This window comes from Hylobates moloch, unplaced genomic scaffold (genome assembly GCF_009828535.3).
Source record: "Hylobates moloch isolate HMO894 unplaced genomic scaffold, HMol_V3 SCAFFOLD_21, whole genome shotgun sequence".
NCBI lineage: Eukaryota > Metazoa > Chordata > Mammalia > Primates > Hylobatidae > Hylobates > Hylobates moloch.
This window is the reverse complement of record NW_026652296.1, coordinates 18,576,302-18,596,905: the sequence shown is the minus strand read 5'-3', so window position 1 is coordinate 18,596,905 and position 20,604 is coordinate 18,576,302. Positions and strand designations below refer to the sequence as shown.

The following is a 20,604-nucleotide window of genomic DNA, read 5'->3' as shown; positions in this document are numbered from 1 at the left end:
TAGACATCCAAGCTGATGTTGAATAGGAAGTTGGACATGGACACCCAGAGCTTAGGGGTAGGGAGGAGATAGAAGTCATCAATCAGTTTAAGAGGATGGAAACCACCAATAAGACAGACAAGTCAACAAACATTTGAGACAATTTACAAGAGTTATGAGCCAAGTGGTACGGAAATACAGGGAAGGGTGCAGTCAGTTATTTCATTGACAGGGAGGACGGGCAGTTAAGGGAGTGGGAACAGCTATAGAAAAGCTGCAGAAGCATGATTATCAGACCATGTTTTGATTATTGTTTCTACCCTAAATTTAGTAGAATAGGCTGAACATCCTGCTCATGCCCTTTCATTGCTTCTGAGACTGAATTTGTAACACCTTCAGTCTACACAGCTCTCTGTCAGCAGTGCAGGAGGAGAACTCACCATTCATTTTAATACACCAGCCTTGCCTTTGCCCATCTTTTCCTTACTAGGTCCATCCTAAGCAAGGAGGAACCTGAATCAGGTTGATCAGAAATTCAGCTTCTCAATAAGCCCTGTTTTATTGGCAGGTTCTTAACAGGCCAGTGCTCATGCACGGTTCCACCTTTCTTGCATCTGGTCTCTCAAGTGTTAAGTCAGTTTGGGTGAGTCTTTTCCTAGAGTTGGAGTTGGAATGCCTTTTCTGTAACGGGCAAACTAGAAAGCAGTTTGGGCTTTGTTAGTCTCTGCTGCAACAACTCATACTCAACTCTACTGTTGTAGAGTGAAAACAGTCACAGATAAAAAGCAAACTAATGGTCATGGCTATGTTCCAATACATGTTTATTTACAAAAATAGGTGTTGGGGCTGGATGCAGTGGCTCACACCTGTAATCCCAGCACTTTGGGATGCCGAGGTGGGCAGATCATTAGGTCAGGACTTCAAGACAAGCCTGGCCAATATGGTGAAATGCCGTCTGCACTAAAAATACAAAAATTAGCTAGGCGTGGTGACACATGCCTGTACTCTCAGCTACTCAGGAAGCTGAGGCAGAAGAATCACTTGAACCCAGGAGGTGGAGGTTGCAGTGAGCCGAGATCATGCCACTGCACTCCAGCCTGGGTGACAGTGAGACTTTGTCTCATAGATAGATAGACAGATAGATAGATGTTGGGCTGGATTTAGCCTATGCCTATAGCTAGCTGACCTTTATTCTAGAAGCATGACTATGATCCTCATCTATGCAGTGGTTGAGTAGGTGGGGAATTAGTGCTCATTCTGCTACCTAGCAACTTCAGATTCATTAGAGGGCACAGGAAGGAGTTCCTTGCCTGGGCTTCTCAGGCTGAGCCATGTTCTACAACTTAGCCTTTCTTAGGTTTTAAATTGGGGTAATAAAGTGCCTTCCTAGCTATTAATGGGTCATAATTTTGTTCTTTCTGTGTCCAACGCCCTTAGACAAACATCCTGGAAGAGAAGCAAAACAGGTGCTAGGCTTTGGGCACCAATCTCTGACCTAAATCTGGGTATGACAAAAATGTTATAAGGATAGGTAAGTGCTTATTTTACAAATGTGGGACTTATCTCTCACTTTTCTCCTCTTGTTCTTTCTCCTTCTTCTCCTTTTCCTGTTTCTCTTTTTGCTCTTCATTCTACCAAACCTTGCATCCATCTTGCTACCAGTTTAGGCCATCTCTAGGTGGAAGATGCTTCTAGCTACTGCAGGTAACTCTTAGAACTCAGATTCCACCCCTAGCCTCCTCCTCTATCCCAGCCACCTCCTCCAGGCAACTTGCCAGATCTGTTCTCTCTATGTGAAGGGAGGTTGCTGCTGTCAGTGGTAGCACTGGATTTCTGGATGTCGAAGCTGATCTATTGAGGGTGGATTTTGTACCTAAAACCCTCTGTGATAAAAGCCAATTGTTCATCCAAACATGTCCCCCTGAAAGTGGGGTGAAGCCAAAAGCAGGAAAGCATGACTGTTTTCATAATAATTTTTTGAAAAAATAATTGTGTTGAGTACTTGCCATGTGCCAGGGTTTGGATTACCATTAGCTTAAGGTCGCTTTATGACCACACATTAGAATCACCTGGGCAGGCTTTACAACTCCCAAAGCCAAGGTCCTCCCAAGACCAATGAAGTCATACTCTCTGGGGTGGGACACAGGCATCGGTAGTATTTAAAACTCCCCAGCTGATGCTACTATGCAGCCATAATTTTTGCAAATAGTACTTTAAAATACTTTCCCATGAGTCTCCTCATTGGTTTCTTTTGTTTTGGGTTTGTCCCCTCCAATCCATTCTCCACTGTAATCAGAAAGATCTTTCTAAAATGTGAATAGGACCCAGTGACTCCTCTTGCCATTGCCTTCAGGATAAATTTCAAACTCTTTAGTGCAACATCCTTAATGACTTCACCCCAAATGCCCCTGCAGCATCACTTCTTGCTCTTATATCTATATTACCAGTTATAAGGTGTTTAAAATTTATAAGACTTTTCACATGCTGTTCCCTTTGCCTGAAATTCCCTTCCACCTGAGTCCGTCTGACAAACTCCTACATAACCTTCAAAACCCAGCGTAAGCATCTTCTTTGTGGAATCTTCTCTGCTCACTCTCCCTCACCCCACTGCATCCCCAGGTAAAGCCAGTTACTTCTATTATTAGATGGGCTTCTTTGCATCTAATAATTTAACTCTGTTTCTCAACTTGGCCATGGGCCTCTTCAGGGAAAGGGTAGCATCTTTGTCACAACTGTATCTCCAGAACCCGATGCTGGCTCTATTCTTCAGATGTGCTTGAAAGACCTATTTAGGATGAATGGATGAGTGAAATAATTAGTGAATGAGGTGGCTTCTGTGCTTTCAGAGGGTAAATATCCTGGGATCTTAGAGGTGTCAGCGACCTTGAAAATTGCCTAGTGGTGTTCCCATCCACAATGGCCTTCCGAGCAGCTGATAAGCAGATCCATAGCATCTATCACTTGGATACCCTCCATGACAGATAGCTCACCACTTCTCCAACTTTTGGCCTCACTTTTGGACAGACTCGCTAGAGTTTTTTCTTTACTCAACCTCACTGTACTTTGCCTATGCCATCTCATAGGGCCCCACAGAGTAAATGTGTGCCCTTTCTCTGTCCTGTAACATCCTGCAGAGATTTGATGAAAGTCTCTTCTGTTCACTCCCAGAATCCTTGAATGGCAGTTTGGGGTCCTCTCACCATCAACACCATGCCTTCCAGGAGACACCCCAGCATGCACCTATCCCTCGACAATCCTAAACCGAACAAAACAGTTGTGATAAGTGAGTGGCACTTCGTGGGAAACCACACAGGCCCTGTCATGGTTCTGGGAGCCTCTGTCTCCCTTACTGGGGGCTGAAGGGGACCGAGTGGGCCTGGGGGCTGTGACGATGTTGATAAAAGCAGAGGAGGGATGCCTAATAGAGCCACTGGGAGGGAGTGGTAATGACCCTGTAATTGGCAGACTTTGATCACACATCCATTTCCCTTTTTAGGGAGCTACAATCTAATAAGGGATAATCTCTTGAAGGAAAAAAAAAATATGAGGGGGAAAAGTATGAAAGAGAGACTCATTTCCATCTTCAAAGTGAGCAAGCCGAGGGCATTATTTTTCCATTAGTGGCTAGTTACAGTAGATTGACCAGGGAATGGTGGCAGTCATTAGGCGCTAATCACATTCTTTTGAAACCAAAATTGCCATCTAATTATATTCATCCATTATCAATCTCCACTTTCCTTTTCTCATTCTCTTCTCCTGAGAGTGCTGAGCCCTATTTTTACATTCCTCTCTGAGTGTGGAAATGTTTCCTACTCTTCAACAGTGTTGCTTTTCCAAGGCAGTCATTTTTTTTTTTTTTTTTTTTTTTTTTTTTTTAGTTCAAAAGATGTATTTGGGGATGTCCTTATCCCTGGAAAGCTGCACTGTGGTATTTATAGAATCCTCAAAAGTCAGATTTGGAAGGATCTTTTGAGAAAATTATTGACTCATTTTATAGATCAGCAAAGTGAGGTCCCAAGACAGGAAATGACGTGCCCAAGAATATATATTGAGTCTGTCCCCACTCCCTCCCTCGCTCACTTCCTTCCTTCCCCAGCGACCATCTGGATGCCAGGTGCTGGGATAGACAGGGACCCGGGCAAGGGACTAGATAGGGTAGTGTGGGCAGAACTCTGAAAAGGGGAGATCTGAGAGGGAGAAAAGCAGCCCCTGAATTCTGGGAGCTGACCTGGCACTCACAGGTGGCCCTTGGTGCTCTCCTGCTGAACACGGACAATTGCACGGAAGACCAACCACAGGCAAGGCCGTTCTGAGGCCACGATGGAACAAGACAAAAGCAAGTTGCATCTGGATGCAGACAAAGACATGAACATTGTCCAAGCCAAAAAAATGACCAAACACCCCCCTATTCTGGTTAATATGAGCGACTACTGATTCTTTGCCAATTACAGCTCTAGCCTCCATCTGATCTTCCCTTCTTATAGGTAAGATGTATTAAGATATCCAATCATACCACTTCCCAGTGTGTCCAACCTAAAACAAAACCTCACTTCCTTAGGGCCTCTTTCAAATCAGCAAACACAGCCCACATTCTGAGTCCTTTCTAACATCCTCTTCCTGAAATGTCCCACAGGAATGCACACTTCCAGGTGTGCACTCACTTCACTGCAACAAGTGATAAACCCAACTTGTTCACCTCCAGGAGGTATGTCCCTGCTGATCTCTGCAATACATTTCAGCTAAAAACTAAATGATAAGCACGTGCCAGCTTTGGCAAGAGCTGGGGAAAGAATGTTCCATTCAGAGGGAACAGCAAGTGCGGAGGCCCTGGGATGGAATGAGCTTTTTGTGTTCTAGAGCCTCTAGAAAGGGAGGTGCTCCAGAGCAGAGAGAAGAAGAGGATGACAAATAATGTGGATTTGGCTTGGGGTTGGGGCATGGTGTTCAATCAGGGTCTTGTGGACCAAGGACAAGAACGTGAGTTTTATTATAATTCAGTGGGAATGTTTTGGATTTTTTTTTTTTTTTTTGAGATGGAATTTCGCTCTTGTTGCCCAGGCTGGAGTGCAATGGCACGATCTCGGCTCACCGCAACCTCTGCCTCCTGGGGTCAAGTGATTCTCTTGCCTCAGCCTCCTGAGTAGCTGGGATTACAGTCCTGTGCCACCATACCCGGCTAATTTTTGTATTTTTAATAGAGACGGGGTTTCTCCATGTTGGTCAAACTGGTCTCGAACTCCTGACCTCAGGTAATCCGCCCACCTCGGCCTCCCAAAGTGCTGGGATTACAGGCGTGAGCCACCGAGCCCGACCCAGAAACTTTTTAAGAGGGGGAGGCTGAGCCAGTGCCAGCATCATGATAAATGGCAGACAGTGCTTGTCACTGGGACCTTCTTTATCTTTGATGATAGGCTTTATAGATTTTAGAATAAAATTATCATCTGGTACCCGCCCCAGACTAACTCTCCCTGTGAGTGCAACCCACCCTCCTATCCACAAAGCTAGGCCCGTGGGAGGCTCAGACCACATGACCACAAGTCACAGACTTCTTTTGTTCTGCTGTGCTGACTCAGTCCATAGGACTATGAAACCTACCTCAATGTCCCACTTAGTACGTTAATTATCTGCTAGAACTGAGAATGATCCCTGATGCCTGTGTGGCTGATTTTTTCTTCTACCTGGCTCTACTGAGCCAAACCAACAGAAGCTTGCCATCCTTCTTTAGACACTCTTCTTTGCACCTAAGCCTTTCTGAGATATGCCTAAAATAGTAAGATGTCAAAACATAAAGCTTCCTAGAGCAGCTCACTCCCAATTCAAGGCTGAGGGCACGCCAGCCCATTTCATTTACCCGTTTACCCCCTATCCTAAGCAGATTCTGTCATTTGCAATGCCCCCCTTCACTCCCCTTTGCTTGACTATATCCCTGGAGATAATTGGATATGTTATGCCCTAGGGTTCAGCAAAACCAGGCCCAGGGATCACTGATGAGGCAGTTCCTGGCTGATGTTCCAGGGCACAGCTGAGGGCTTACCTCCTCCATGTTCAGTCCAGCCCGCCAGGATTTCCCCACACCCCTGCCCAGCACTGTACTCTCCTGGTGCAGGGAAGACTCTGGAGAGTCTTCAGCAAGGAGACACCATTTTACCTGGGTCTTTCCTTCATTCGTCTTGTCAAGAAATACACTTGCACACTAACTATGTATACGAGTCAGGGAAAAGGCAGAGCTTTGCAAAAGGCAGACAGACTAAAGTGTCTGAATATTTTTACTGCAAGTAAGTTCACCACTTTGAGTGTCAATAAACGTTTCTGAAAAGAGTCAATAATACATCCTGAAGGTTATGGGTGGGGAAGGATTTAACTATACAGAAGTAACACAAGGTAACCTTTTGGTTGATGAAATTCTCATGTATCCTGATTGTGTTGGTGTTTATACGACTGTATGCATTAGTCAAAACTCATAAAACTGTACACTCTGCCAAAACTAATTTTATAGTATGTAAATTTTAAAAAATGGAAAATAACACACCCTACAGAATTTTGTGATGATTAGTGACTACCTGAGACAATAGCCATAGCACCTGGCACAATGCCTGGTACACAGGAGGTGCTCAGAATCTTCCATCTTCCATATCCTCTTTCCCAGGGATATAATATTGAGCCTTTTTGGTCCACTTGTAGAAATCATTCTCTTGTCATCTTCAGTCAAAAACATCGAGGATTTTTTTTTTAAATTTTACTTTAAGTTCTGGGATACATGTGCAGAACGTGCAGGTTTGTTACATAGGTGTACATGTGCCATGGTGGTTTGCTGCACCCATCAACCCGTCATCTAGGTTTTAAGCCCCGCATACATTAGGTATTTGCCCTAATGTTCTCCCTCCCTTTGCCCCCACCCCCACCCTCCAACAGGCCCCGGGGTGTCATATTCCTGTGTTCATGTGTTCTCATTGTTCAACTCCCACTTATAAGAACATGTGGTGTTTGGTTTTCTGTTCTTGTGTTAGTTTGCTGAGAATGATGGTTTCCAGCTTCATCCATGTCCCCGCAAAGGACAAGAACTCATTCTTTATATGGCTGCATAGTATTCCATGGTATATATGTGCCACATTTTCTTTATCCAGTCTATCATTGATGGGCATTTGAGTTGGTTCCAAGTCTTTGCTATTGTAAATAGTGCTGCAATAAACATATGTATGCATATGTCTTTATAGAATTATTTATAATGCTTTGGGTATATACCCAATAATGGGATTGCTGGGTCAAATGGTATTTCTCATTCTAGATCCTTGAGGAATTGCCACACTGTCTTTCACGATGGTAGAAACATTCAGTTTCTTTTTTCTTACAAGGGCAAAGATGATGGGAACTCTCTGAAACATCTATTCTGGTTTGTCTCAGACCAAAAGGATTTCCAGGATGTAGGACTTTCAGTTTTAAAACTGGGACCATTTTGGGAAAATTGGGACAAGCTGGTCCCTCTAGGTATAGGTAAAATAGCATTTAGGGAATGGGAACGTTTCATAATCTGTTGGGAGCCTAAGGTCTGGTCCCTATTGTGGTCCACGGGTTCAGTTAACACATTTACTGATGTCGATGGTCAGCTTGTGGGTGACAAGGGAATCACAGCTCTTCAGGTTGTGTACAATCCAAGAGCATTGCACCTATGGAAGCACCATGCATATGGCAGAAATTTTAGGGTTTCCATATTTATTATGAACATTTTCTGGAAGGTGACAGTCAAATATCTTGAGACAGGTGCACCTTTTGCTATTTCACTCATAGGTGCTGTAGGAGTTAGTGGTAGCCTTGGCAGAGGCCAAGCTTTCAACAAATTCCATCTTCTGTGCTGAAAAGTACAAGACTTAGGGATTATAAATGTGGACAGAGAAGGCAGGAGAGGATGACTAATGACGTCTACTCAGAGTGGCATCAGGAGAGCAAATATTATTGCATACCATGTCACTAAATAGACAGTAATTTATGAGTTCTGCTGGTGAAGCTAAGTAGAAAATCAGATTGCAGCAAGATGGGGGTATTTGTCTGTGACAGGAGCTTTGATCAAGGCAGAGAAGTTGAGTGCGTGTCTGCATGTAGACTCACAAAACACTCTTTAAAAGGCCCAATTAAAAGCTACAAGGCCTCCTTTAGATGACAAATTCCCTGCCTTCAAGAATTCTATAGCTTAATGGGAAATCTCACGCGAGGGTACCTCTATTCCTCCCAGCTGTGAGCCTACAGTCTTGGGGATCCCCATAACTCACTTCAGGCTACAGACTTCCAGCTGTCTACACACGTCTCCATGGTCATGCATGAGCTTCCGGGTGGCTGACTCCAGACCAGCAACTCTCCTCTAAACTTGTAGCCAGCTGTGGTGAAGAGGCAGACTGCCAGGGGCCATGATCATAACCTTGGTAACTCTTTTCAAGAAAACTGTGCAACGGGTGTAAGATTCCTATTAAATCTCCCCAACTAGTTTCATTTTATTTCTCCTTTCATAGGCAGGCATCTTTGTTTCTCCTCAAAAAACTGGCTGCAGCATTTTAATCGTTTCGTTTTTTGCTTCCAAGCTTTGCACATGTAGTTCCCTCTTGTACACAACCTTCTCCTCTACCCATCTTCTTCTACTTTTCTCTAACTCGGAGTCTTATCTTTTCTGAAACTTCTGATAGCTTTTGGCAACAAGAAGTGACAAAAAGCAAGTGTGTCTCCAAAGCATTTGAACTAGAGTTCTGTTACATCATTGCATGGTGTGGCAAGACCATGAGCTTTCTTTAAAGTAGCATCTTTATTTTCTTTATTTAGCTTTCTATCTCCAGTGCCCAAACAGTGTTAGGTGCACAATAAATACTCAATCAGTGTTTTTGGCCAGATGAATGTTCATAAAATAGAAGCATATACTATCAGCCTTTAGAATTTCATGCTAAGCCTGTAGTCAAACATTTCACAGATGAAAATGAGAGCCAGAGAGGGAAGAGTCTTGCCCAAGACCACCCAGAGTCTCAGGAGCAGATTGAGAACCAGGTTTGACTCTTGGTCAAAGGATTTTTCTATAGTACCACCTGAAAATCGCTCACTTGGTTGGGGGAGATCCTGTATTAAATACACAAAAAACCCACCATGTGCTCTGTTAGAAACAGTATTGTAAGTAGAACAATAAAAATAGGCTAAACAGGAAAGACTGAGTCTCTTCCCTTTTCCCTTAATGGGGAATCTCACACGAGGGTACCTCTATTCCTCCCAGCTGTGAGCCTACAATCTTGGGGATCCCCATAACTCACTTCAGGCTACAGACTTCCAGCTGCCTACACATGTCTCCATGGTCATGCATGAGCTTCTGGGTGGCTGACTCTAGGCCAGCAACTCTTCTCTACACTTGCAGCCAGCTACAGTAAAGAGGCAGACCGCCAGGGGCCACGATCATAACCTTGGTGACTCTTCCAAGATCCTAGATCCCTCCAAGATCCTTGGTAACTCTCCTATGATCATAACCTTGGTAATAGTCTCTTCTATGTGAGCTCTTTCCTGCTGGAAAACTCCCAAGTTTGAAACCACATGGGTCACTGATGGCTTTTGGCCACTCCCTGTAATGGCCTATTGTCTTTTTTCAATCTGGAGGTGGGGTGGAGTGGAGTGAAATGAGCAGGTGGAGCCCAGGTATTCCTGTTTTGGTCATTATGAGTTCCCAGAGTTGAAGAACCCCATGGATTTCCCATTCATGATTTGGGCATGGGCCAGTAATTCCTCATGCCCCTCCCTAGAACCATGCTTATCTGCAAATTGAGGAGCTGAACCAGAACCTTTCTGGGGTTGCCTGTGGTGGGATATTCTATCACTCTGTCACCAACTGAGGAGAGCAAACCTTGTGGGAGAAGCAGAGGTGTCCTCAGACACTGCTCAGGGGGCTCTGAGAGGAGAAGGGAGCACCTGGGTTGACCTGAAACTTCCATCTCTATGGTTACACCCCATTCAAAAGCTGCCTGCCTGCCATCACCCCATCACCCACAGATGACTAAGAACAAGATGGCAACACAGGCCTTCCCCACAAAAGCCATACATATGGCATGTCCGTCTGAGCTGGAAAATGAACAAATGTTTGCTCTTCATTAGGCTGCATCATATTCCTCACAGCTGTTCCTTGTTGCTTTAAATAGTCTTAATGGAGCTGTAATAACCAGTACCTTCTGGTTGCCCTACTGGGCTGGTTCCATTCATTATGACAACAGCCTGTCTGGATTGAACTGGGATGAACGTGCTTCTTCATCTCTCCATCACAAAGTCACCTCTTCCGATTCTTCCTTATCTTCCCTAAACCTACTGATCTTCTGACTACCATGGCAGGGGTTACATGGGACACAGACAACTCAGCTCTCTAGCCCACATCTCTTATATTTTGCTGTGATGCTTAGGGTTTTGCTGTGTAACAGGGGAAGGTGGGAGAACTGGAGCTGGGGGGAAGGAGGGAGGATGCTGTGGTTCAGAATCACATGCTCTTGACTTTAATAGGAAGGGTCTATGGTTCAGAATCACATGCGCTTTCATCGGCAGGAATAGACGTGAGGGTTGGCAGAGCATGCCAGGGGATAGTCTGTGGGCACGTGCTGGGGACTCCATGGGTTTTCTTAGTGGTTCTCAGCTTTAAAAGTATATTCCCATCAACTGGAGGGCTTAGAAAACACTGAAGTATACATCCCACCCCCAGTGATTCTGAAATGTGGCTGTACACTGAAGTATACATCCCACCCCCAGTGAAACTGATCTGAAATGTGGCCTGAGCATTGGTGTTTTTTTAAAAGTTCCCCAGGTAATTCTAATGCGCAACCCAAATTGAAAGCCTCTGACTGAGGCTCAGATCTGTCTGGCAGGTGAAGTTAATTTGCCTTGGGCCTCCTTGAGCTCCTAGGAGCCCAAGGCCCTTGGCCAATTGTGGTTTTTAGAACTTGAGACATAACCATGGAAGTGGTAGCCCCAGATAGTGAGGTCTCATGCGACCATCAGTGGGAGGGAGGCCCAGCTGGCTCGGCCGATTGGTTCTTATTTAGACTCCCAGAATATCAGTGACAGAAGGGTTATTTGGATCACTTTGACAAACCCCTTTGCTCCCACTGCATAAATGTGGAAATGGAGGCCCAGAGGAGAGTGACCTGCCTGAGGTCACCTGAATACTTAATGAATGTTATAGGACTTGATTCCAGGCATTTTGACTCTCAATTCAAGACAGTTCATACATTATTTCAAATAATTGAACTTAAAATATATATTGAGAGACGCAAGTTTTCATGCCAATGAGAACAAGCTGATTTTATGGCTCTACATGCAGAGAAAGTGCGTAGGCTTGTCTGGGCTCTGGGCCCAGTCTCCTGGTTTGGGCAGCCCCATATTTTCCTTGAATTACTGTCCCAGCCGCCTACCTGCCTCTGTTGTCCCTGCTCTGATCTCTACAAGATCTAAAATGCAAATCTACTTTAAAAAGTCCTGCTCTCTTCGATGGCTCCAGTGGCTTCTTGATTATAATCCAAACTCATTAGCGTAACAAATACTCTTCTTTTGCTTCATCCTGGCCCCTGTTGACAATTTCAGCCCCATCTCCCTTCATGCTTCCTCCCAAACCGTTTCTGGTTCCCCTCACTCAACCTGCTGTGCCCACTCCCGTGCCACAGCTTATGCTAGCCGCTCTGCCTGGAACACCCTTCCCTTCTTTAATTTGGTTCTTCCTACTTCTCAAGCTTTGGTTTAGGCTTTATGTCTTCCAGAAAGCCACTGGCTATTTACCTATAGGCTGGGTTAATGCATCCCACCCCCAAGGATTCTCATAGCTCTGGATATACCTCTATGGTGGCATTTTTTTGTCTCTAAGAATAGGCTCTACATTCCCTAGCAGGGAAGGGCTCTATTTCAGTTCCCAGAGCCTAGTACAGTGTCTGTCCCCTGGAAAATGCTCCCATATCTTAAAGTTGAAATTCTGAAAGGCCTGGTCGTAGGTCCTTGTCTCTGTCTATACTCACTGGCTTGGTGACTTCACCCAGTCTTGTGGCTTTAATCATCTATAGGCCAATAACTCCCAAAGGTTTCTCTCCAGCCCAGGCTTCTTCACCAAATTCCAGTTTCATAGATCCAGCTACCTCCTTGCCACATGGAGACACTAATATGTCTAATGGACATTGCAAACTCAATTTAACATGAAACTACTGATTGTTCCAGCTCTGCTTTACTTGAGCATCCTCATTTCCATTAGAAGCAGCCCCATCCTACCAGTGGCACAAACAACAGCCTTGGAGTTACCCTTAATTCCTTTTGTAACATATACCATGTGTTAGGAAATGCTATTGGCTCCATCTTTTAAATATATTCAGAATCCAACCACGTCTCACCACCTCCTCTGCCATGCCCTAAGTCATCGTTGTCTCTCACCTGGGTTACTGCAATGTCCTCTTAACTTGCTTTCACCCTTGCCTTCCTAAGTTCCATTCTCAACACAGTAGCTAGAATGAAGTAAGGTCAGATCATCAGCACTTGTCTTCTCAAAGCTCTGCAGTCGCTTTCCATTTTAGTTAGAGTAAAAGCCAAAGTCCTTATAACGGCTTGTAATGCATAGCATGGTCAAGTCCCTCTTTATTTCTCCAGTCGAATCTCCTATTACTCTTATCCCTTGCTCACTCTGCCTCTGCCACCCTGGCCTCTTTGCAACTGCTTGTACGTGCCAGATCTATTACTCTCTGGATCTGGAACTCTCTTCCTCCAGATATCTTCCACCATGTCTATATTCAAGTTTCATCTTCTAATTAAGGACTACCCTTTTATCCCATTTACTATTGGACCCTCCTCTACTTCATGTCCCTGGAACAAATTTCCCTTCCTTGCTCTATTCGTTCTTTTTCCATGGTACTTGTGGCAGACTGTATTATTATCCAAAGATTTTCTTTTTCTTTTTCTTTTTTTTTGGAGATGGAGTGTCACTCTGTCCCCCAGGCTGGAGTACAGTGGCACGATCTCAGCTCACTGCAACCTGTGCCTCCTGGGTTCAAGTGATTCTCCTGCCTCAGCCTCCAGAGTACTTAGGGTTACAGGCACCCACCATCATGCCTGGCTAATTTTTGTATTTGTAGTAGAGAAGGGGTTTCACCATGTTGGCCAGGCTGGTCTTGAACTCCTGACCTCAGGTGATCCACCTGCCTCAGCCTCCCAAAGTGCTGGGATTACAAGCGTGAGCCACCATGCCTGGGCTTTTTTTTTTTCTTCCCCAATATTTCTTGCTTTGCATGCTCCTCTAGAATCTGGCAACTGCCCCTCCTCCTTATCAAGGGATAGAGTCAAATTCCCCTCTCCTAGAAAGTGGGGAGTTTTTACCTGCTTACAACCGATAGTACATAGTAGGAATAATGCAGTGTGATACCGAAGTTTGGGTCACAAAGGTGATGCACTCTTCACCTTGTTATCTGGGGAGCTCACCTATGGAGCTCTGAGCCACCATGGAAATCGTCCAACTATCCCAAGGCTACCACGCTGTGAAGAAGCCCAGGCCACTGAAGAGGCCATGGGTAGGTCTTCCAGTGGACAATCCCAGTTGAAAGCCTGCGTCAGTCACTAAACATGTAAGTGAAGACACGTTCAGATGATTCCAGCCCCCAGCCTTGGAGACTTCCTAGCCAAGGCTCTGGATACTGTGTAGAAGAAACAGGTTGTCCCTGTTGTACCCTGCACAGATTCCACAGAATCAATGAATGCAAGAAATTGGTTGTTTCATGTTGTTAAAATTTGGAGTGGTTTGTAACATAGCAAACAGTATTTTTCACTGTCTAACACACTACATTATATATTTTGCTTATTTTTTAAGCCTATGTTTATTTCCTATTTCCCTTCTTAGAATACAAGCTTCAGGAGGGCAAGAATCTTTGTTTCATTCACTGTTGTATCCTAAGTACCTAGAATCATCCTTGGCAATAGTAAATAGTAAATATTTACTGAACAAATTTTAAGTGATTGTTCAACTGAATTGAATTTTGTCTTCTGATGCAGCTTGCTATGGCTGAGATGTCCCTTAGATATCAACTTGTCAAACCCACTCATTTGTACGAAAAAACTGAACAGAGCAGAGAAGTGACAGGCAACAAACAGTACAAAGCAGGTTGGTATGAGAGTAGGACTGGAGGCTCGGGAGTCTTATATCTGCAATAGGACACTGATTCTCCTAGCAGATCTGTGACTCTTTTTTTTTTTTTTTTTGAGACAGAGTCTCGCTGTCACCCAGGCTGGAGTGCAGTGGCACGATCTCGGCTCACTGCAGGCTCCGCCCCCCGGGGTTCACGCCATTCTCCTGCCTCAGCCTCCCGAGTAGCCGGGACTACAGGCGCCCGCCACCTCGCCCGGCTAATTTTTTGTATTTTTAGTAGAGATGGGGTTTCACCATGTTAACCAGGATGGTCTCGATCTCCTGACCTCGTGATCCACCCGCCTCAGCCTCCCAAAGTGCTGGGATTATAGGCGTGAGCCACCGCGCCCGGCCCAGATCTGTGACTCTTATGCTCAGGATGAAGATTCGAGATATCACGGGAGCCTTGATCATCAAAGCAATATCCAGCTGTATTCTGGGCTGGACATTGTGGGCTAGCACATTGTGAAATGACTTTTATCAGGCAATATTTTCCGATTAACCCTCAGTTAATCAGAAAATAATGTTAACTAGAAGCTAAGCTTTACAGCTTGCTGATTAATATAATTTGGACTAATTGAGGCCAAGGCTAGCCTAGTTAGATTTCTGGTTGAGATTCAAATGATGAAATAACATGTATTGTTTGTTTTCTCATTATAAAAGCTGTTCATTTCCATGCTAGAAAGCTTGGAAAATGTAAAAGGGTACAAAGAAGAAAGTTTGAAAAGCAACTCACCACACAGGGATGAATGCTTTAAAAGAAATATTAATCTAGAACAAAATGCATGAAAGTAGTCAAATACACTTGTAATTCTGTCTTCAAATTTCAGATTGCAAGTTTTTACATATGTGTTTCTCAGCATTTGGTTGCTTGTCCCTTTTTTTTTGGTAAGCCACATATCTCCCTTAATGATATTTGAAATTTTTAATCAAATTGTTATGACTAATGTTGAATATACCATTTTCAAATAACATTACCTTCCTGACATTTGCTCAACAAACAGGTCTGCATACACAAACATAAAGCATGCTCACATGCACCCTATGTCCCAGAGACTGGGACCATTCAACCCCCTAGGAAATGAGTCCAGGGATGGGTAGTGATGAGATCATCTTCTTCAACTCTAATTCGAATATCCTTTCAAGATTTGTGATGAGAATATGAAAAGTGCTATTTTACTTAGACCATTTTTGAAATTAAGTACTAGCTCTCTCAAGCTGGTAATTACTCACATCCATTGACATAAACATTTTTGTTCTCATAAATATGTCAAACATGCCCCTTGTCACCATGTTTTAAACTCTCATAAAGTTTTAGGACCAGATAGGTCCTGAGAGATCACCTTATCCAAATTATTCATTCAACTAATAAAGAATTTTTAAAACTCAGATAGCAAAATTCTAAAATCAAACAGCTTGCTACAGTGGAATACAGCTGTCTGGACCCTCAGTTTAGCACAATTTCATGACCTCATACGACTTCAGAAATATTGCTTTGTAAGCTCTTTCTCAGAATATAGTCTGAGTGATAAACTTAGTCTGCAATATCAAGAATTCCAAATGTGTGGAGTCTGAGCCAATGAGTTTTCTACTGCACACAGCAAAACTGAATCAAGCATATCTGGGGCACACGCTGCATGTGAAGAAAAAAAAAGAACAAACAACAAAAAAACAACAAATACATAAAACTCAGAGCATGGTACACAGAAGATACTCAGAAGATATTTTAGGAAAGAAGGAGGGAAGGGAGAGACAGGAAAGGAAAAGTGAAGAAAGAAATTCTTGTTTTCAAAGCTGGCTGCAGCTGGAGTCTAACTGCAACCAGGAGAGTTGCAGAATTATTCTTGGAGAGTGAGCTGCTCTTTGGTTCAGAAAAATGTCTTAATGCATTTTCCTTTTATTTTATTTTGCTTTTTGTTTGTAAAAGGTGGGGCCTAATGGGCAGGATTTGAAACAAAAAGAGTGAGATAAAGAAAGCTAAATTGTTCTGCAAAATAAAAGAGGTACGTGGTGCCCTTTGTCTGGATGCTGAGGGGTGGGGTGGAGGAAGTTTTGAAGACACTAAAGAAGACTTTGAGAGAAACTAGAGACCTGTCATGGTTAAGGAACTTATAAGAAGAACAGCGTTGTACTGAGGTGCTGCCTGTCCTTTGCTGCAGTCCTCCTCTATTATTCCCCAAACCTCGGTAACAACCACTACCTGCAAATCCTTTGTGTTAGGGATGCTTTGGGGAGGTGGTAAAGGGATGCCCAATGCAGGGTGAAGAGATGGTGCAGAAAGAGGGAACTGTGGTCACTGGAGATGAAGCATTGCCTTCGGGGGATGGAAGCGGGGACCAGAATACCACAGAAACTTGAGTATGAGACAAGAGGTGACCAAGAGCAAGCACGCATGCTGGAAATCATTGGCAGGGGAGATGTGCTGGCCTTTCTACAGCACGTGGGATGGGAGCTTGAGCCATTCTGGCATAGTGAATGGAGGTGAGACTCCAAAGTGTAGAAACTTTGGAGATAATGAAACTTTGGATAATGAAAGGGGAAGGGTAGAGAAACAAGAGTGAAAAAGGATGTCTTCGAATTATTTAGCATGGTGCTTCTCAAATGTAATGTGTACACAAATCACCTAGTTTCTGGTTAAAATGCAGGTTCTGATTCAGTAGGGAAGGATGGGGCCTGAGACGTTGCATTTCCTACATGCTCCCAGGTGATACTGATGCTGCTGGCCAGGGAGCCATACTTTTTGTAGCAAGGCTTTAGTGCCCAAATAAGCCTCTGAAACTGTCAGGAAGTTTCCCCACAGGCTGGTCTCTTACCTCGTATTCCTCCTTGAACCCATAGCCCTGGCCTCTCTTCATCTGTGTGATGTGCTGCAGCAAGTCAGCCACCCGGATGGCGGGCTGGAACTGGTCCCGGGGGTAACTCATCTCCACAGGGTCACAGGTGCGGTAGGGATGAGTCTGGATCGTGAGGGTGGGCTGGGAAAGCTCCCCGCGGCTGCCATCTGCTTCGAAAAGAAGGAGGCAGAACAGATCATCACCTATACAGGCTTTGCTCTTTGTCCTCCCTGTCTCCCCCAGCTTGGCCTGAGGAGGACAGAGGGAACCAACTTGGGACTCAACTGATCAGGAAACCACAGAAGGACTGGAGATACACTCCTTCCCTGCCCTGGCTGTGTTGGTAGATCTAAGTATCAAACTCACAAACAAACCAATGACCACAATACATTTCAAGGGCACAGACTGATAAAGTTCCAGGTTGGTCATCATCCCAGTCTGTCTCAGTCCTTCCTTTAGACTTGGTGGGGCAGAGCCACTGAGAAGCTAGGCAGGCTATTTATTGGGAGCCCCCTCCTGTTTAGGAAGCAGAGAGGCTGGAAATGGTGCCTTATGCCTGTCTGCAGGGGAGGAGAGCCTCAGGTTGCCTCAGGTGCTCGAAGATTGGAGTCACATGTATGCTTCTGGTCTATTTGCCTACATCCCTGGCTTCTCTACCATTTTTCTCCTTTGAGTTTTACCCTGGGAGGAATTGGAGCCAGTCTTGGACTGCCAGCAGCTAGCAGGGACCCTGACCCTCCCAGCTGCTCTCTCTAATTATGAGCTCTGCCACAGTAACCACCTTCTTGCTATTGTATAGTTTCCCCATCACTTAATACTATTAATCCAGTGGCATCATTGAACCAACCTTGCAGGTAAGGAAGCCTGGGCCTCTTCCTTCAGTGCTGCTAGCTACTTTCCCCAGGACTAGATCCTTTGCCTCACTGCCTTCGTAAAATCTCTCCCTGATGTAAGATCTATATTCTCTCTTGATAAAAACCTTTTCATCCAATGAGTTGCTTTAACTGCCTTCTGTCAGTTTGGTCACCCTGAAAACTGATGCCTGCTCAGATTGGGTTTGAATTCTTCTGTTCCCCTTGGACCACTAAAACCAATTTCTTGCTTACCACCTCCCTGCCAGGCATACATTCTTGGTCTTTCAGGGTCAGTTTACCTTTCCCAGAACCATCTAGGCTTGGTCTTCCCAACCTCCTTCCAAAGACATGGACAGTCTATGCTCCGGACCATCTTGCTTGTGGCATGCAAGAGATGAGAACTGCCAGCTGCAGCAGTTAATGTGTCTCCCCCAGATGTTTTCAGACACTGCAAAACACCTGTGCAGATACCCACTCGGCCTATGCCATACTCATTCCCTGGGAGGTTTAGCATATATTTCCGATTTTCTGCAACTTGTCTTTTCAAAATCCATGTTCCCTTCAGCTTATTTGGCTGTCATGTTGGAATAATCCATCAGACATGGATTCTGTGTGTGAATGCACACTCTACTTCTCGGCAGCAGCATCGGCAAGCCTGTTCCTGGCAGGGAAAGATAATGGAAGGGAACACCTGACCTTCCTGCTTTCTAGGTGACCAACTTGTCCCAGTTTGACTGACAATTTTCCAGTTTTAACATTGAAAGTCCAGCTGTTGGGAAACCTCTCAGTCATGGGCACATGGGAATGGTTGGTCACCCTAATGCTTTCACTTATATCTGTGGTTGGAGTGGGGGATAAATTTTTCACTTTGCAGCCTTCTGCCTGCCTCCACCTACCAAGGGAGGAGAGGCTACTAATCTGACTGGTCTGACTTTGAGACACTGATTGGGTCATACCTAATTAGTAGGTGGGGTCATCATAGGCAGAGTGTGGTCTCTAAAACTTCCTAATTCAGGGTGGTAGGTAAACATCCCCAAAGCAGAGACTGTCCTTTGGGGACCAGCCAAATAACCCCTGGATTGCTTACAGAAAGATTTCTAAGATTTAGATTTATGCACAAGAAAGAAGGACCTAGGCAAGTTGTTAGCAAAACCTTCCTGACTGCACAGAAGAGAAATACTGCTTACTTTCTCTCCCGGGATTTTAGGTAATAGCTAGTATGTGTTCACTGGCATTGCTTAAATGTACCACTTGGCAAACATGGGGGCTGTTTCCTTTCTCCATCACCCACTTGGGTTCATGAGTTTGACTTACTGAGAACCCACTCTGTGCCAAGGACTATGGTAGGCAGTGGCAATGCAGACAGAAATACAGATTCCACCCTCAAGTTTTGACCATCTAGCAAGGAAATAGACCAGAAGAATCAACTGAAGAAAAGGGACAGAGCCTGAGAGATGAAGGCACATTTAGTTAAGAACAAGGAGGCCGGGCGCAGTGGCTCACGCTTGTAATCCCAGCACTTTGGGAGGCCGAGGCGGGCGGATCACGAGGTCAGGAGATAGAGACCATGGTGAAACCCCGTCTCTACTAAAAATACAAAAAATTAGCCGGGCGTGGTGGCGGGCACCTGTAGTCCCAGCTACTCGGAGAGGCTGAGGCAGGAGAATGGCGTGAACCCGGGAGGCGGAGCTTGCAGTGAGCCGAGATTGCGCCACTGCACTCTAGCCTGGGTGACAGAGCGAGACTCTGTCTCAAAAAAAAAAAACCAAAAAAACAAAAAAACAACAACAAAAAAAAACAAGGAGGTTGATAAGGAGTAAAAGCTGTGGGTAGAAATGTCGGGGGTTGGGCAACACTGTAAGAGACTGTGCAAGGCAGATCCAGAGACTGTGAATGTGCAAGACCCTTGAAGCCAGTGTGAACCTGTTGAAGGGTTTTAGGAGGAATCTCCTTCTTTAAAGACTCACACTGTTTCTTGTAGGTGTCCCAGCTGTCATGAATAGCTGTCATCAAAGGCATCCTTCCAGCGAATATCACTCCTGTGATGGTGTGATTGGAAATGGAGAGGAAGGGAGCACTTGTGTTTGATTCATCTAGAGATGGTACAAAGCTATGGCAAGAGCCACAGAGGTATGGATCGTGAATACCTAAAGCTTGGAGTCATGCCATACTCTATGATTTCTAGGAATGGATGAGCTGAGTCAATGCTAGGAGGCCTGTGAGTATTTCCCACCAAAGCTACCATCACATATGGGGACAGATGTCTTCAGAGACCCACAGTCTCCCAGAGTAACTTGGGGCATGGGCTGCATGGGAGACCAGCTGCCTGGGAAAGACAGGCTTCCTAGGAATGGGAACTTGGCTTTTTATGTGTGTGAGAAATGTCAAATGTTTCCAAAACCAAATAGCTGTCAATATGGATATTTTCCCTAAACACATTGCTAGACAGACTGTAAACTTGGTGTCAGCAAAACCAACACTGGAATGGAAAAAAAATGCATTGAAATTTAACAACTTGTATTGCTGTAACATTTGCAGTAATGTCAATGCCAGTGCTAATGATGCTATGAAGACTCAGAACCAAGGGATTTTCAAGGTTTATTAATCCAACGGGTTGGACTCCCCTTTCCAAAGTATCTTACCTCACCTATTCCCTTATTAACCTCTGATAATGCAGAAGTGATGTCTTTTATCACACTCCATTTCACCAGACGCACTATACTTAATTTTCCATCATTAGGTTTAATGAAAACCCAATTTTACAACTCACTTCTCTCAGGAACCTACA

General features: G+C 44.6%; 1 protein-coding gene across 7 annotated transcripts in view; it reads right to left on the bottom strand.

The window, feature by feature from the left end:
* Nucleotides 1–20,604, bottom strand: part of PTPRT (protein tyrosine phosphatase receptor type T) — a 1,124,172-nt gene that overhangs the window by 72,177 nt on the left and 1,031,391 nt on the right. For 4 of the 7 annotated variants that reach the window (XM_032141870.2, XM_058432870.1, XM_032141871.2 and 1 more), the window contains one exon: nt 16,942–17,132. In XM_032141870.2, coding sequence (XP_031997761.1) covers nt 16,942–17,132 — 191 coding nt within the window. The remainder of the gene's footprint in view (nt 1–16,941; nt 17,133–20,604) is intronic. The other 3 variants (XM_032141872.2, XM_058432871.1, XM_058432873.1) reach the window with 1 other exon arrangement.